Here is an 18,075-nt window from a genome sequence, read left to right as displayed (position 1 = left end):
TGTGTAATACTTCACTTCTCCTGTGGTGGCGCTGCAGGGTAATTGATTACTTACTGCCTGGTTTCCCCACAGATCACAATTGATCGCTGGGGTCTCCAGAAGGGGGAGACTTCATCAAGGCACCGTTCTAATAGTTTCCCAATGCAGAGAACCCCTTTAAACGGTTAGGGGTAATCCTGCTCACTGACCCGTGCGGAATGGGTGATGAGGGGCCCCCACATAGTCCAATGGGTCCTTCCATAGTCGGCTATTAAAGGGGTTGTCCGCCTCTTTCTGAAAGCTTGGGTGAAGCTGCTGCCGGGCAGGCGTGTAGACTTGGCAGCCATTCAGATGTTGAGTCCGCCACAACAGGAGCAATTCTCCTTTCTGGGTGCCAGGGGGGTCTCCAGCAGGTAACCCCTAGGCCGTCTATATGCCCTAATAGAGTATATGGACAGGAGTTGTTTTTATGAGGCTGCCCGTTACAGAGGTTGTCCAACTTAGACTATTCCCTTCTATCTGCCCTGTTAGGTCCCCAAGAAGGACCCCACTGTATTAGCCAAAATAAAATGACTCCTTCTCTGTGGGACCACTGGGGCCATGCGGGACGTGGACACCTATTGATTTCAATAACGACCTTGCATCTAAATCGAGCTCTTGGGGGGACGTTCCACCTCTGCTCGTCCACCAGGGGAGCTGCTGAGCCTAAATAATTTGACCAAAGAGGTGAACCCTCCTAAATGTCCCCCCAACTGCAGCCGTGGGCAAACTACACGCCCACTCCTGGCCTATACGGATGTCTTTAATGGTCGACCATTTCTATCCCTAAAGGTTCACTTACATCACAAGCGGAAGGACCACCGACCGGTCAAGCTAAAGATCCCAGAAGGATTCCTGAAGACCCCAAACAAGATCCCACGGGAGACTCTGGAGCTGTTTGCCGTTCTGTCCATAGAGACCAGTCACTACGTCTCCTTCGTGAAGTACGGGACGGAGAAGGGCAGCTGGATGTTCTTCGATAGCATGGCCGACCGATTTGGTGAGCGTCTAAGGGTTACGATCACTCAAAAACACTGAACCGCTCCGCTCTTAAAGGGGAATTACACTTTAATTTATCGGCTGGCGTGTCATATATATACGAGATTCGTGGAGGTTTCCGTCACTTGGACCTCATGGCTACCAATCATTGTCCATGGTGAGATCTTCCAGCAGATCCTTCATCACCGTTCTTGACGTGGAGCTCCCAGGCCATTGTAGATAGAGCTGGAGGGTCTGGGAATGTCTTGAGTCCTAGCTCACAATTTAGGTGGAACCCCTCCCTTTAAGGTTTTATTGTTTTTTTGTTTCTGCAGGAAGTGAAAACGGCTACAATATCCCGAGGGTGACCCTCTGTCCGGAGGTGGCCACGTACTTGGCGGCTCCGCTCAATGATCTGATGAAGCAGAACCCTCGTGAAATGAGAGGAGTTTCCAAGCGCCTCTTCTGCGACGCCTATATGTACATGTATCAGAGTAAGAGGATGGCCCTCTATAAGTGAGGAGCCTCCCGGAGGTCTCCCCCGCAGGTCTTGACCGCATACCGTGGCTTGGCTCTCAAAATGTTGGAATGTGGATATCGAAAATTCCATGACCAGGCGACACGTAGAAGTCTGGAGAAGGGGTCACTCCGTGGGGGTTGGTTCCTCATGTTGGCGGCTCATCAATGCCAGGACCCGATCAGGTCCAGATGACGACGTGATGTCACCTCAAATACACCCTTCGTTTTTCGGTCACTCTTGGTTCCGGGTGCCAATGCCGCCATCTTCTCTCCTGTGGTCTGTGGTGGGATCTACGAGAGGAATCTTCATTTCTGATCTTACTTGATAGAAGAAATATCACTATGAACTCCTAGGATCTCCGGTCTCCTTCCTCCAGATGATCGCCAGCGGGGTGTAGGGACTGGTCCAGTCCTGGCCCCGTAGCACCATGTCCAGCCACGCTTGTGCTTACAGGTTCTCACCACCCATGGGCCACCTCGTCCGGTGTCTCCATAGGGCGGTTCATACACCCTATGTTCCCGGGTTTCCAAGATTTGGTACGATCCTCATTGTCTTATTCGCCTCGTTCCTGCAAGCCCCAAAAATGACTGCGGTGGACAGCGCCACATTGGCGTCCGGATTACAGCAAGTCCTTTATAATCAATACAAAACTCAATAAACCTTTAGGCTATGTTCACACAGGGCGGAAACGCTGCGTAAAAGCACACCGCGTATCTGCCCTGGACGACGCAGAGAGTTCTGGCCGAAAAACCGCAGCAAATTATGGTGCAGTTTTACGGCTGGGATGTCGGCTGCGCAACTGCACATAAAAAAAAGTTTCATACTTGCCTATAGCCGCGGCGACGCGTCCCTCTGCCGACCTCCAGGCCGGCCTTGTGGGATGACGTTTCATCCCTTGTGACCTCTGCAGCCTGTGATTGGCTGCAGCGGTCACATGGGATGACAGGTCATTCGAGGAGACCGGTCTGGACGAAGAAGCACAGAATTCCGGGTAAGTATAAGATTTTCCTTTTTTTTTCTGAGTTGCGATTTTTCAGGAGGAATCGCAGCTTTTCCGCCACAAAAATTGCAACATCTGCTACTTGTCGCGGGTATTACCTCCCCGCTGAATTCAATACAAAAAAGCAGCGATTCTGCTAAAAAGCCGCAGTCTTCATGCTGTGTGTGAACTGACCCTTACTGCGACAGCGGCGGATTCTGGAGGTAGATGGACATTTTGATTCTCTTGATTTTTGTGGAAAATATCTCAGGGCAGTTTATATAATTTATTACAATGTGTCAGAAATAAAAATCGCTATTTACAACATCTGCAATTAATATAGAACTGAGGCAATGACCTGCTGATCCGCCACCTGATGATCCGCCACCTGCTGATCCTCCACCTGCTGATCCGCCACCTGATGATCCGCCCCCTGCTGATCCGCCACCCGCTGATCCTCCACCCGCTGATCCGCCCACCTGCTGATCCGCCGCCTGCTGATCCGCCACCTGCTGATCCTCCCACCTGCTTATCCGCCGCCTGATGATCCGCCACCTGCTGATCCTCCCACCTGCTTATCCGCCACCTGCTGATCCGACACCTGCTGATCCGCCACCTGCTGATCCGCCACCTGCTGATCCGCCCCCTGCTGATCCGCCACCTGCTGATCCGCCCCCTGCTGATCCGCCCCCTGCTGATCCGTTGCCACCTGCTTATCCGCCACTCTCAGGGCAGCAGGAGACTTGCTGCGCAGACTTTCCAGACTATTGTAAGTTTAAAAAAAAAAAAAAAAGATCTATAAATACAGTAAACTAGTCGTTGACCGCAGAGGAAACCTGCGGCTTTTCAAGCTGTTGTGATACTACAAGTCCCAATATCACAGCACGATGGGTTTTGTCTTCATTGTTGTTATTGTCCAGACAGGTCTTAACGGGTTTGTACAGGATTGAAAAACATGACGGCTTTCATAGAAAAACAGCACCACTCCAGGTTGTGTGAGGTATTGCATCCCAACCCTATTCACTTCAATGGAGCTGGGCTGCAATACCAGACGCAACCCATGGACGAGTGTGGTGCTGTTCCTGGAAGAAATCAGCCATGTTTCTCTAATCCTGTACAACCTCTTTAGCTGGTCATATTGGATTCATATCGCCCACCATGCCGTCTTTCAATCATACATTGGACCGTCAGCCGTCACTAATGATCGTCACGTGTTCTGTTGTTCAATCAAAATTAAGTCGGCAATTTCCAACGGTTTGAAACAAATTTGTATCGCCAGATTTACAACGCGCATGGGAATAAACTAAAGCGGTGTAGTTCTTCCCTGTGGCCACCAGATGTCAGTGTTAATACATGAGAAAAAAAAAACCTGCAGAGAAATCGTGATCCCGGTTGTAATGGATCATAATATTGGCGGGTGGGTTTAATTTATTATGAATTTTTTTACTTAAGGCCTTTTGCTAATAACATGATTTATCTACAAATGGCACATACTCCGGTGTGGCTGGAAATCCCTTGTAACAAGTTCTTCACAGACTCACAAAAAAGTTCTATGAACTTCCAGAAAGTCGTGGCACTGGTTTTGATCTCTCCGATTTTGGAAGATGGGTTTAATTTATGTAGAATATGAAATCTATGCTCCAGCCTGAGGCATGATGGGAGGGACGTCCCGAATAAAAACAAGGGATTTAGTCAAACGTTTTTAGAAATTGTCTTTACCGTGTGATCCAGGAACGATTCCTGCGCTGTCCTGTCAATATAAACGATGGGTGGAGTTGCCCTTTAAGTACCGGTTATAATGGCAGACATTGTCTCCTACATCCAGCATTAGCAGCGCCGCCGCGGCTGCCGGACTCCCGGCCTGTCTAGATACCTTGGACCATATTCTCTTGGCCCGAGCCGCTTCGTTTAACAAGACGCAAATCCTAAACCGGTTTTCACTGCCGCCGATCTATTATTTAAATGTTCAGTAATGGAAATGCTCCTCCAGGAAGTCGTAGCCCTCAGCGATCTGGTCGTAGGCAGGAAGGGGTTAATAATGGTGAAGATGAGTGTCTGGGTCCAGGCTCCGGACTAGTTATCACCATTGTGGGGGGTGGTAGAAATTAGGGGCTGGTCACGTTTAGGCGATGTTCACACGCAAAACTAAAAACGGCTGTAAAATGCGGAGCTTTCCAAGGGAAAACCGCCCCTGATTTTCAGCCGTTTTTAAAACCACAAACGTTTTTTTTTGCAGCCGTTTTTGGAGCTGTTTTTCTATTGAGCCAAAGAAAAAACGGCTCAAGACGGGACATGTGCTTTTTTTTTTACGCAGCGTTTTTTCAAACGGCCGCGTTAAAAAGCACCCTGTTAGAACGACACGCGTTTTTTCCCATTGAAATCAATGGGCAGATGTTTGGAGGTTTTCAGCTTCCGTACTTTTAGCCGTTTTTTGAGGCGTTTACGCCCCGAAAATGGCTGAAAATAACCCGTGTGAACATAGCCCAAGTTCCTCGTTATCACAAGTGATTGTCGTGTGATCCTCAGTGACGGGAGGGGCAAAACACCCTTAAAGGGGTCGTCCATAAAGATTAACCATTGTGTTACTGTGTGCATAGCTTGGCAACTTTCTATACTGCATGTGTGAATCCGGCCTTAGGTCTGTGCGGGTTTTTAGCTTCTGCATTTAAACAAAAATATTCCCATTCGCTGGCAGCAAGCAGAGATCCTGAATGGTGAAGAATTTAACCATGACCAGGCACATAATAAAATTTGCCGGAAATGTGGAGTAATATGCGCCAGATTTAGGACGTGCGTGACCGTGAAAAAAGATCCATCAAACAGGCGTGGCTAAAAACGTACAATGTTTGCGCCAAATTTATTATTCACTTTTGACAATTTTGGTGCCGAAAAGTGGTGTCGGTGTCGACATCCATGAGGCGAAACAATTCTGTCATGAGGCGCGCCAAATTGAATACTAGTAATGATATTATTGATAATTTATTGACATAAAACCGGAAAAGCCTCTTATATTGGATGTGTAATATTAATCATCGCCCTTTATTTACGGCCTCGCCCTCCCCCCTCTAATGTTCCCGCTCTATAAATAAAGGTCATTCTAAATATTTCTTCCATCCAGATATGGAGGAGTTAATAAGGGGAATGGTCCCTTGCAGTTCCGCTGAGCTGCTCTAGATGGCAGTGTTGCTATTCGGGTTGTATTGGAGATAACCGCCCCGATCCCCTCGCTGCCGGTACTTTATAGTTGAAGTAACATCGGTTCACTGACAACATATGCCTGGTCATCAATTTTTCAGAAGCCTCTGAGAAGGCGACGTCTCTGCGCCGACCGACCAGATCTCCGCTTCTCTGTCCGGTTCCCCTTTGCGCTGTCCGGGGAGCATTGTCCATTTCTGTCGGGCGCAATATTCCTTTAAAACAGATATAGTTTATGTCACTATAATATACCGGGGATGTATAATGTATCGTGTATAAGCGGTGAGTTCTGATGTCATCACCTGCTCATTATAATATCTGGAGTATTATAAGTGATAATAACGTGGCCAAAATAAAATGATTATGAAGTCAGAAGACATCTTGTCTGTCCGGAATAATATGAGCCACGAAAGACTACGGTGCGTGATGTCATGTACGAGCACAGAGTGACATCACATTGCGACCAACTACCTAAACATCGCCTACGATAACATCCAAGTAACCCAAAACCGCGTACAATCACCCCGAGTCGCCACAACCATCCCCCGCTGTCTATACTACATTGCTGGCTGTATGAATTGCAGGTGATATATGTCTGATGACTGAGCGAGGGTTTTAAGTTCTCCAGCAGCACAGAGTATTTCAGGAGATAAGATTCTAGGTCATTGGGAAGGAGGAACCATTAATATTTACAGACCATCTGCTGCAGACACTTACTGTAGTATATAGCATGGAATATAATTATAATAATGGAAAATAGAAAACTTTTTTTAATCTCCTACAGCAGAAATGGACCCTGATAATGAAGTACCAGATATAAAAATGTAATCGGTGAATTTATAAAAGATTATATTATATATTAGTGATGTCAGTAACAGGGGGCGGGGCTGTGACAACCTCTCACACATGATATACAGGCTGGTTGTCAGTAGTAATAGATGAATAGCTGTTACTGTATATAAGATGTGTGGATCTCATGTCTGATCACAGTGTAATTATATTATATATCAGTGATGTCAGTAACAGGGGGCGGGGCTGTGACAACCTCTCACACATGATATACAGGCTGGTTGTCAGTAGTAATAGATGAATAGCTGTGACTGTATATAAGATGTGTGGATCTCATGTCTGATCACAATGTAATTATATTATATATCAGTGATGTCAGTAACAGGGGGCGGGGCTGTGACAACCTCTCACACATGATATACAGGCTGGTTGTCAGTAGTAATAGATGAATAGCTGTTACTGTATATAAGATGTGTGGATCTCATGTCTGATCACAATGTAATTATATTATATATCAGTGATGTCAGTAACAGGGGGCGGGGCTGTGACAACCTCTCACACATGATATACAGGCTGGTTGTCAGTAGTAATAGATGAATAGCTGTTACTGTATATAAGATGTGTGGATCTCATGTCTGATCACAGTGTAATTATATTATATATCAGTGATGTCAGTAACGGGGCGGGGCTGTGACAACCTCTCACACATGATATACAGGCTGGTTGTCAGTAGTAATAGATGAATAGCTGTTACTGTATATAAGATGTGTGGATCTCATGTCTGATCACAGTGTAATTATATTATCTATCAGTGATGTCAGTAATAGGGGGCGGGGCTGTGACAACCTCTCACACATGATATACAGGCTGGTTGTCAGTAGTAATAGATGAATAGCTGTTACTGTATATAAGATGTGTGGATCTCATGTCTGATCACAGTGCAATTATATTATATATCAGTGATGTCAGTAACGGGGCGGGGCTGTGACAACCTCTCACACATGATATACAGGATGGTTGTCAGTAGTAATAGATGAATAGCTGTTACTGTATATAAGATGTGTGGATCTCATGTCTGATCACAATGTAATTATATTATATATCAGTGATGTCAGTAACAGGGGGCGGGGCTGTGACAACCTCTCACACATGATATAAAGGCTGGTTGTCAGTAGTAATAGATGAATAGCGGTTACTGTATATAAGATGTGTGGATCTCATGTCTGATCACAATGTCATTATATTATATATCAGTGATGTCAGTAACAGGGGGCGGAGCTGTGACAACCTCTCACACATGATATACAGGCTGGTTGTCAGTAGTAATAGATGAATAGCTGTTACTGTATATAAGATGTGTGGATCTCATGTCTGATCACACTGTAATTATATTATATATCAGTGATGTCAGTAACAGGGGGCGGGGCTGTGACAACCTCTCACACATGATATACAGGCTGGTTGTCAGTAGTAATAGATGAATAGCTGTTACTGTATATAAGGTGTGTGGATCTCATGTCTGATCACATGTAATTATATTATATATCAGTGATGTCAGTAACAGGGGGCGGAGCTGTGACAACCTCTCACACATGATATACGGGCTGGTTGTCAGTAGTAATAGATGAATAGCTGTTACTGTATATAAGATGTGTGGATCTCATGTCTGATCACAGTGTAATTATATTATATATCAGTGATGTCATCAGTAACAGGGGGCGGGGCTGTGACAACCTCTCACACATGATATACAGGCTGGTTGTCAGTAGTAATAGATGAATAGCTGTTACTGTATATAAGGTGTGTGGATCTCATGTCTGATCACATGTAATTATATTATATATCAGTGATGTCAGTAACAGGGGGCGGAGCTGTGACAACCTCTCACACATGATATACAGGCTGGTTGTCAGTAGTAATAGATGAATAGCTGTCACTGTATATAAGATGTGTGGATCTCATGTCTGATCACAGTGTAATTATATTATATATCAGTGATGTCAGTAACAGGGGGCGGGGCTATGACAACCTCTCACACATGATATACAGGCTGGTTGTCAGTAGTAATAGATGAATAGCTGTTACTGTATATAAGATGTGTGGATCTCATGTCTGATCACAATGTAATTATATTATATATCAGTGATGTCAGTAACAGGGGGCGGGGCTGTGACAACCTCTCACACATGATATACAGGCTGGTTGTCAGTAGTAATAGATGAATAGCTGTTACTGTATATAAGATGTGTGGATCTCATGTCTGATCACAATGTAATTATATTATATATCAGTGATGTCAGTAATAGGGGGCAGGGCTGTGACAACCTCTCACACATGATATACAGGCTGGTTGTCAGTAGTAATAGATGAATAGCTGTTACTGTATATAAGATGTGTGGATCTCATGTCTGATCACAATGTAATTATATTATATATCAGTGATGTCAGTAACAGGGGGCGGGGCTGTGACAACCTCTCACACATGATATACAGGCTGGTTGTCAGTAGTAATAGATGAATAGCTGTTACTGTATATAAGATGTGTGGATCTCATGTCTGATCACAGTGTAATTATATTATATATCAGTGATGTCAGTAACAGGGGGCGGGGCTGTGACAACCTCTCACACATGATATACAGGCTGGTTGTCAGTAGTAATAGATGAATAGCTGTTACTGTATATAAGATGTGTGGATCTCATGTCTGATCACAATGTAATTATATTATATATCAGTGATGTCAGTAACAGGGGGCGGGGCTGTGACAACCTCTCACACATGATATACAGGCTGGTTGTCAGTAGTAATAGATGAATAGCTGTCACTGTATATAAGGTGTGTGGATCTCATGTCTGATCACAGTGTAATTATATTATATATCAGTGATGTCAGTAACAGGGGGCGGGGCTGTGACAACCTCTCACACATGATATACAGGCTGGTTGTCAGTAGTAATAGATGAATAGCTGTGACTGTATATAAGATGTGTGGATCTCATGTCTGATCACAGTGTAATTATATTATATATCAGTGATGTCAGTAACAGGGGACGGGGCTGTGACAACCTCTCACACATGATATACAGGCTGGTTGTCAGTAGTAATAGATGAATAGCTGTCACTGTATATAAGGTGTGTGGATCTCATGTCTGATCACAGTGTAATTATATTATATATCAGTGATGTCAGTAACAGGGGGCGGGGCTGTGACAACCTCTCACACATGATATACAGGCTGGTTGTCAGTAGTAATAGATGAATAGCTGTGACTGTATATAAGATGTGTGGATCTCATGTCTGATCACAGTGTAATTATATTATATATCAGTGATGTCAGTAACAGGGGGCGGGGCTGTGACAACCTCACACATGATATACAGGCTGGTTGTCAGTAGTAATAGATGAATAGCTGTTACTGTATATAAGGTGTGTGGATCTCATGTCTGATCACCTCTGTGACAACCTCATGTTATGTAATGTAGTTCACGTTTTCAGAAATGATATATAGGTTATATCTGTGTCTTTAGAGCAGGGGTCAGGAACCTTTTTGGCTAAGAGAGCCGTAAATGCCACATATTTTGAAATATAATTCCGCGAGAGCCGTACAATATGTTTAAAGGGCCATTGACAGATCAATCGCTCCAATGTTCACTTAGTACAGCAAGGAATGCTCCTCCCTGCTGTATAAAGCCACAACTGGACTGAAACAATGGTAATTAGCAGTAAAAAATTAAATAAATAACTTACATTGTGAGCTTGCGATGCATGACATCAGTCCAGCAGTCTGGCTTCTTCTTTTTCCTGCGCATGACTGGAAGCTGGCATTCTTCCCACCTGATGTTGAGAGAATGCCAGCTTTGAGGCATTCGAAGAAGAAAGAAGCTGGAATGTTGGACATGTCACACAACGCATTGTCAGTTATGTCAATTATCTATTTTATTATTTTACAGCGAACTATTGTTTAGTTCCAGCGGTGGCTTAGTGCAGCAGAGAGGAACACTCCTTTGTGTACTAAGTGACCGCTGGAGCAATTGTATCTGTGGGTGGCAGATGTTTTTTAAGGCCATATTTTTATTTTTTTTGGGGGGGGGGGCTATATAATGGATTATGTGGGATTATTTTCAGGGGTGAAGTGGGAAGGGGGGGTTGGTGGGACACACTGTATTACACAGCCCCTTTATTGATGCAGCTCACTGCTGCTGACCATGAGGCTGTGTAACAATTTCCATGTTATAATGTTCACCTTCAAAGCAGCAGCACAGCCAGGGGTTTCTGGAACGTTTAAGGGAGACACAAGGGAGGAGGCAGATGCCGCTTCACTAGGGGACGCAGGTGCGTGCTTGCAGACGGCGCGGCTATGCAGGGAGTTATGGGAAATGTAGTCCATGCTCCCTGCCGCTCACCACTGCCGCCAATGCTTATCAGGCCATCAATGAACTACCAATATCAGCGTGCACCGCGGCCTGATGGAGCGCGGTGCACGGGCTGATGGAGCGCGGTGCATGCATCCAGGGGCGTAACTAGGAAAGACTGGGCCCCATAGCAAACTTTTGACTGGGCCCCCCCCCCTCCCCTGGGTGTCACACAACCCCCCCCCCCCCCCCTTGTAGATAGTGGCTTTTTTACACCCCCCCTGTAGATAACGCCATACAGCCCCCCCTCTGTAGACAGGGCCGCCATCAGGAATTTCAGGGCCCCCTACAGCTAAATTTTCTGGGCCCCCCTACCGTGGCACCGCCTGTTAACGGTACTCCGTCCAGAACTATATCATGGTACCCAGGGCCGCCATCAGGGGGGGTATTAGGGGTACTGATGTGAGAGGCCCGGCCAAACCGAATTGAAAGGGGGGCCCGGCAAACTGCCGCGACTTGCCTTTGGTAGAAAAAAAACAGGCCCCTGCAATGGGGCCCATTTTTTTCACCAAAAGAATGTCGTGAGCTGCGGGCCCCCCTTTCAATTAGGTTTGGCCGGGCCCCTCACACCACTACCCCTAATACCCCCCTGATGGCGGCCCTGTCTGTAGATAGCGCCATACATCCCCCTGTAGAGAACGCCATACAGCCCCCCTGTAGATAATGCCATACAGCCCCCCTGTAGATAACGCCATACAGCCCCCCTGCAGAGAACGGCATACAGCCCCCCCTGCAGAGAACGGCATACAGCCCCCCCTGTAGAGAACGCCATACAGCCCCCCCCCCTGTAGAGAACGCCATACAGCCCCCCCTGTAGGGAACGCCATACAGCCCCCCCCTGTAGAGAACGCCATACAGCCCCCCCCTTTAGGGAACCCCATACAGCTCCCACCCTGTAGGAAACGCCATACAGCCACCCCCCCCCTGTAGGGAACGCCATACAGCGTTCCCCCCCCCCTGTAGGGAACGCCATACAGCGTCCCCCCTCCCAAAAAAATGCGACCTACAGTGTGTCCTACAAAATACATGTATCCCCTCTCCACAGGATAGGCCCGATAGTGGATACATGAGTGATCGCTGGCAGCGATAGGGAGAACGGGGGACTGAAAGTCCCCTGAACTTCTCCATGACAAACCTCTGACTTCCGGCGTCTGCGCAGCTCAATAAAAATGAAAGGAGCGCTGGTCACGCATGCGCACAAGCACGACCGGCGCCCCATTCATTTCTACGGAGCTGCCGACACAGACCCCGGAAGTCTGAGGTTTGTGATGGAGAACTTCAGGGGACTTTCAGTCCCCCGTTCTCCCTATCCCTGCCAGCGATCACACATGTATCCCCTGTCCTGTGTATATCCTGTGGAGAGGGGATACATGTCCTGTGGAGAGGGGATACATGTCCTGTGGAGAGGGGGATACATGTCCTGTGGAGAGGGGGATACATGTCCTGTGGAGAGGGGATACATGTCCTGTGGAGAGGGGATACATGTCCAGTGGAGAGGGGGATACATGTCCTGTGGATATCCTGTGGAGAGGGGGATACATGTCCTGTGGAGAGGGGGATACATGTCCTGTGGAGAGGGGGATACATGTCCTGTGGAGAGGGGGATACATGTCCTGTGGAGAGGGGGATACATGTCCTGTGGAGAGGGGGATACATGTCCTGTGGAGAGGGGGATACATGTCCTGTGGAGAGGGGGATACATGTCCTGTGGATATCCTGTGGAGAGGGGATACATGTCCTGTGGAGAGGGGATACATGTCCTGTGGAGAGGGGGATACATGTCCTGTGGAGAGGGGGATACATGTCCTGTGGAGAGGGGGATACATGTCCTGTGGAGAGGGGGATACATGTCCTGTGGAGAGGGGGATACATGTCCTGTGGAGAGGGGGATACATGTCCTGTGGAGAGGGGGATACATGTCCTGTGGAGAGGGGGATACATGTCCTGTGGAGAGGGGATACATGTCCTGTGGAGAGGGGGATACATGTCCTGTGGAGAGGGGGATACATGTCCTGTGGAGAGGGGATACATGTCCAGTGGAGAGGGGGATACATGTCCTGTGGATATCCTGTGGAGAGGGGGATACATGTCCTGTGGAGAGGGGGATACATGTCCTGTGGAGAGGGGGATACATGTCCTGTGGAGAGGGGGATACATGTCCTGTGGAGAGGGGGATACATGTCCTGTGGAGAGGGGGATACATGTCCTGTGGAGAGGGGGATACATGTCCTGTGGATATCCTGTGGAGAGGGGATACATGTCCTGTGGAGAGGGGATACATGTCCTGTGGAGAGGGGGATACATGTCCTGTGGAGAGGGGGATACATGTCCTGTGGAGAGGGGGATACATGTCCTGTGGAGAGGGGGATACATGTCCTGTGGAGAGGGGGATACATGTCCTGTGGAGAGGGGGATACATGTCCTGTGGAGAGGGGGATACATGTCCTGTGGAGAGGGGGATACATGTCCTGTGGAGAGGGGATACATGTCCTGTGGAGAGGGGGATACATGTCCTGTGGAGAGGGGGATACATGTCCTGTGGATATCCTGTGGAGAGGGGATACATGTCCTGTGGAGAGGGGATACATGTCCTGTGGATATCCTGTGGAGAGGGGATACATGTCCTGTGGATATCCTGTGGAGAGGGGATACATGTCCTGTGGAGAGGGGGGGGATACGTGTCTTTTGCTCTATTTTGCGCCTTCAGGACCAGACACCGTTTAGCCATTTTTAGCACGTGTTAGTTAAATGGCTATAACTTTTTTATTTGTTGGGCTAACGACGTGATTTTTGCGACGTTTTTTCCGTAGACAATGCAGGTTTCATTTTTTATCGTTTTTATACACACCTTTTTTGCTATTTTGGAATTTTTATTCATAAAGTTTGAAAATAATAGTACAAAAATAAGCTTTTTTACATTTCAGCTATTTTTTTTTTTTTGGTAATAACATAGTTTTACCCTAAAATAGACCTTTTATTTGTGATCGGCATTGTCTACCGTAAATTTTTATATATTACATGTCTATATTAGGGTAATTGGGTCAGCGCTAGCGTTACAACAATGATTGGCGGGGGGAACGGTTTTTTTGGGGTGGGTATTTTATGTGTATTTATTATTTAAATTTTTTTTGCACTTTACTTTATTATTTTTTTATTACTATGGTCTGTCCCCCAAAGGTCAAAGAAGACCTTTGGGGAACTTTATATATTTTCTCTTTCTTTTACACCATGTTTTTCCACTGTAACTGGAGCTGCACAGCAGGGAAATCAGCCCTCTCATAGTGACCATTGTCACTAATAGGGCTGTGCTGGGTCTAGTTAGACCCAGCAGCAGTCTGTCAGTAACAGCACCCGGCGATCATGTGACCAGTCACATGATCACCGGGAGGAATAGAGGCAGCGCCGCTGCTGCTGTCTCTATTCCTATACACAGCGTTCATTGAGCGATGTGTAAGAAGACATCGGAGAAGACAGAAGCAGCGAAAGCTGCTTCTATCCTCTCCTCAGGGTCCCCGGCAGTCACTGACAGCCGGAGACCCGACATTCAGCTGCCCGATCGCGCGGGCAGCAAGTTAAAACCCGAGCCGTAGAAAGTCTATGGCTCGGGTTTTAAGGACCCTGACCGCTGGCCGTAAAAATAACAGCCAGCGGTCGGGAACCAGTTAATGGCAGAGCGGGGAGATACCTCCATGCTCTGCCGTAGTGTTCAGTGGCGTCCCGCTGTAGCAGCCATAGCGGCTGCTAGCGGAGCCTCCGGCCATGGTGGGGGCCCGTGCCGGCGGGCGACACGGGCCCCCTCATGCCGCGGGCCCCGTAGCAGCCGCTACTGCTGCTACGGCGGTAGTTACGCCACTGCATGCATCCTTCCCATAGACAGGTAGGAGCCCTGTCTGCGAGCCAGATACGGCCATCAAAAGAGCCATATCTGGCTCGCGAGCCATAGGTTCCCGATCCCTGCTGTAGAGGATTATTATTTAAGGGCAAGCAAACTGTAACAAAAATCCTCAGAAAAACCTGTGATGTAGAATTTGGTGTAAAATGATTGTACAATGTCGCTCTTACGGTCTTTGGAATAGTAGGAGAATAAGCGGGAGCGTGTACAGAGGGAGGGGCCTATATTAATACTGAAAAGAGGACCACCCCCTTGGTGATGGTTCTTTTTTTTGGGACTTCTTGTAATAGAGACTTTTACCAAGTTTTACAGTGGTGCAGAAGGGGACAGGGGGGAATTGCTGCTGATGCGTTCCTTCCCCTTATTCCTTATAGATTGTAAGCTCCTATGGTCAGGACTCTTACTCCTCCCCCACCTCTAGTATCTTCTCTTATAGATTGTAAGCTCCTATGGTCAGGACTCTTACTCCTCCCCCACCTCTAGTATCTCCTCTTATAGATTGTAAGCTCCTATGGTCAGGACTCTTACTCCTCCCCCACCTCTAGTATCTCCTCTTATAGATTGTAAGCTCCTATGGTCAGGACTCTTACTCCTCCCCCACCTCTTGTATCTCCTCTTATTTCTTATAGATTGTAAGCTCCCATGGTCAGGACTCTTACTCCTCCCCCACCTCTTGTATCTCCTCTTATAGATTGTAAGCTCCTATGGTCAGGACTCTTACTCTTCCCCCACCTCTTGTATCTCCTCTTATAGATTGTAAGCTCCTATGGTCAGGACTCTTACTCCTCCCCCACCTCTAGTATCTCCTCTTATAGATTGTAAGCTCCTATGGTCAGGACTCTTACTCTTCCCCCACCTCTTGTATCTCCTCTTATTCCTTATAGATTGTAAACTCCTATGGTCAGGACTCTTACTCCTCCCCCATCTCTTGTATCTCCTCTTATTTCTTATAGATTGTAAGCTCCTATGGTCAGGACTCTTACTCCTCCGCACCTCTTGTATCTCCTCTTATTTCTTATAGATTGTAAGCTCCTATGGTCTGGACTCTTACTCCTCCCCACCTCTTGTATCTCCTCTTATAGATTGTAAGCTCCTATGGTCCGGACTCTTACTCCCCCCCCCCACCTCTTGTATCTCCTCTTATAGATTGTAAGCTCCTATGGTCAGGACTCTTACTCCTCCCCCACCTCTTGTATCTCCTCTTATAGATTATAAGCTCCTATGGTCAGGTCTCTTACTCCTCCCCCACCTCTTGTATCTCCTCTTTTAGATTGTAAGCTCCTATGATCAGGACTCTTACTCCTCCCCCACCTCTTGTGTCTTCTCTTATAGATTGTAAGCTCCTATGATCAGGACTCTTACTCCTCCCACCTCTTGTATCTCCTCTTATAGATTGTAAGCTCCTATGGTCAGGACTCTTACTCCTCCCCCACCTCTTGTATCTTCTCTTATAGATTGTAAGCTCCTATGGTCAGGACTCTTACTCCTCCCCCATCTCTTGTATCTCCTCTTATTTCTTATAGATTGTAAGCTCCTATGATCAGGACTCTTACTCCTCCCCCACCTCTTGTATCTCCTCATATAGATTGTAAGCTCCTATGGTCCGGACTCTTACTCCCCCCCCCACCTCTTGTATCTCCTCTTATAGATTGTAAGCTCCTATGGTCAGGACTCTTACTCCTCCCCCACCTCTTGTATCTTCTCTTATAAATTGTAAGTTCCTATGATCAGGACTCTTACTCCTCCCCCACCTCTTGTATCTCCTCTTATAGATTGTAAGCTCCTATGGTCAGGATTCTTACTCCTCCCCCACCTCTTGTATCTCCTCTTATAGATTGTAAGCTCCTATGGTCTGGACTCTTACTCCTCCCCCACCTCTTGTATCTACTCTTATTTCTTATAGATTGTAAGCTCCTATGGTCAGGACTCTTACTCCTCCCCCACCTCTTGTATCTCCTCTTATAGATTGTAAGCTCCTATGGTCAGGACTCTTACTCCTCCCCCACCTCTTGTATCTCCTCTTATAGATTGTAAGCTCCTATGGTCAGGACTCTTACTCCCCCCCCACCTCTTGTATCTCCTCGTATAGATTGTAAGCTCCTATGGTCAGGTCTCTTGTTCCTCCCCCACCTCTAGTATCTCCTCGTATAGATTGTAAACTCCTATGGTCAGGACTCTTACTCCTCCCCCACCTCTTGTATCTCCTCTTATAGATTGTAAGCTCCTATGGTCCGGACTCTTACTCCTCCCCCACCTCTTGTATCTCCTCTTATTTCTTATAGATTTTAAGCTCCTATGGTCAGGACTCTTACTCCTCCCCCACCTCTTGTATCTCCTCTTATAGATTGTAAGCTCCTATGGTCAGGACTCTTACTCCTCCCCCACCTCTTGTATCTCCTCTTATAGATTGTAAGCTCCTATGGTCCGGACTCTTACTCCTCCCCCACCTCTTGTATCTCCTCTTATTTCTTATAGATTGTAAGCTCCTATGGTCTGGACTCTTACTCCTCTCCCACCTCTTGTATCTCCTCTTATTTCTTATAGATTGTAAGCTCCTATTGTCTGGACTCTTACTCCTCCCCCACCTCTTGTATCTCCTCTTATAGATTGTAAGCTCCTATGGTCAGGACTCTTACTCCCCCCCCACCTCTTGTATCTCCTCGTATAGATTGTAAACTCCTATGGACAGGACTCTTACTCCTCCCACCTCTTGTATCTCCTCTTATAGATTGTAAGCTCCTATGGTCCGGACTCTTACTCCCCCCCCCACCTCTTGTATCTCCTCTTATAGATTGTAAGCTCCTATGGTCAGGACTCTTACTTCTCCCCCACCTCTTCTATCTCCTCTTATAGATTGTTGGGAAGACTAAAATAAATGCAGGAAAATACGGAGAGATCCTGGATTATGACCTGCTGCAGGCTGCATGAGAACTGTCTTTTAGGAGAAGATTTTCCAGCCAGATAAACTTAGATCTTCTCCGGACTGGAGCGGCTGAATTCAGACCTTAATCCAATTGCGAATTTGATATTGAACATGAAATATTTTTTCTCTCACTCTCGGCCCCGGACGACTAGACAGTGTGAACAGTTTAACAATGAATGGGAAAAATTACAATGTCAAAATGTTCAGACATGATGGAGTCCGATCCACACAGACTCCGAGCTGTAAGGCGATGTTCACACGCGGAGTCAAAAACGGCTGAAAACTACGCTGCTTTTTGGAGCTGTTTTTCTATTGACACAATGAAATAACGCTCCAAAAGTGGTTTAAGAAGTGACATGTTCCTTCTTTT

General features: G+C 46.8%; 1 protein-coding gene across 1 annotated transcript in view; it reads left to right on the top strand.

Annotated features, from left to right (window-relative positions):
• Positions 1-2,820, top strand: part of LOC142652289 (ubiquitin carboxyl-terminal hydrolase CYLD-like) — a 56,762-nt gene extending 53,942 nt beyond the window's left edge. The window contains exons 14-15 of the mRNA XM_075827941.1: positions 811-1,018; positions 1,332-2,820. Coding sequence (XP_075684056.1) covers positions 811-1,018; positions 1,332-1,516 — 393 coding nt within the window. The 3' untranslated portion in view covers positions 1,517-2,820. The remainder of the gene's footprint in view (positions 1-810; positions 1,019-1,331) is intronic.
• The last annotated feature ends 15,255 nt before the right edge of the window (positions 2,821-18,075 follow it).

Source organism: Rhinoderma darwinii, chromosome 5 (assembly GCF_050947455.1).
Source record: "Rhinoderma darwinii isolate aRhiDar2 chromosome 5, aRhiDar2.hap1, whole genome shotgun sequence".
In the NCBI taxonomy this organism is placed as follows: domain Eukaryota; kingdom Metazoa; phylum Chordata; class Amphibia; order Anura; family Rhinodermatidae; genus Rhinoderma; species Rhinoderma darwinii.
The sequence above is the reverse complement of the archived record's forward strand: the minus strand, read 5'-3'. Positions and strand labels throughout refer to the sequence as shown.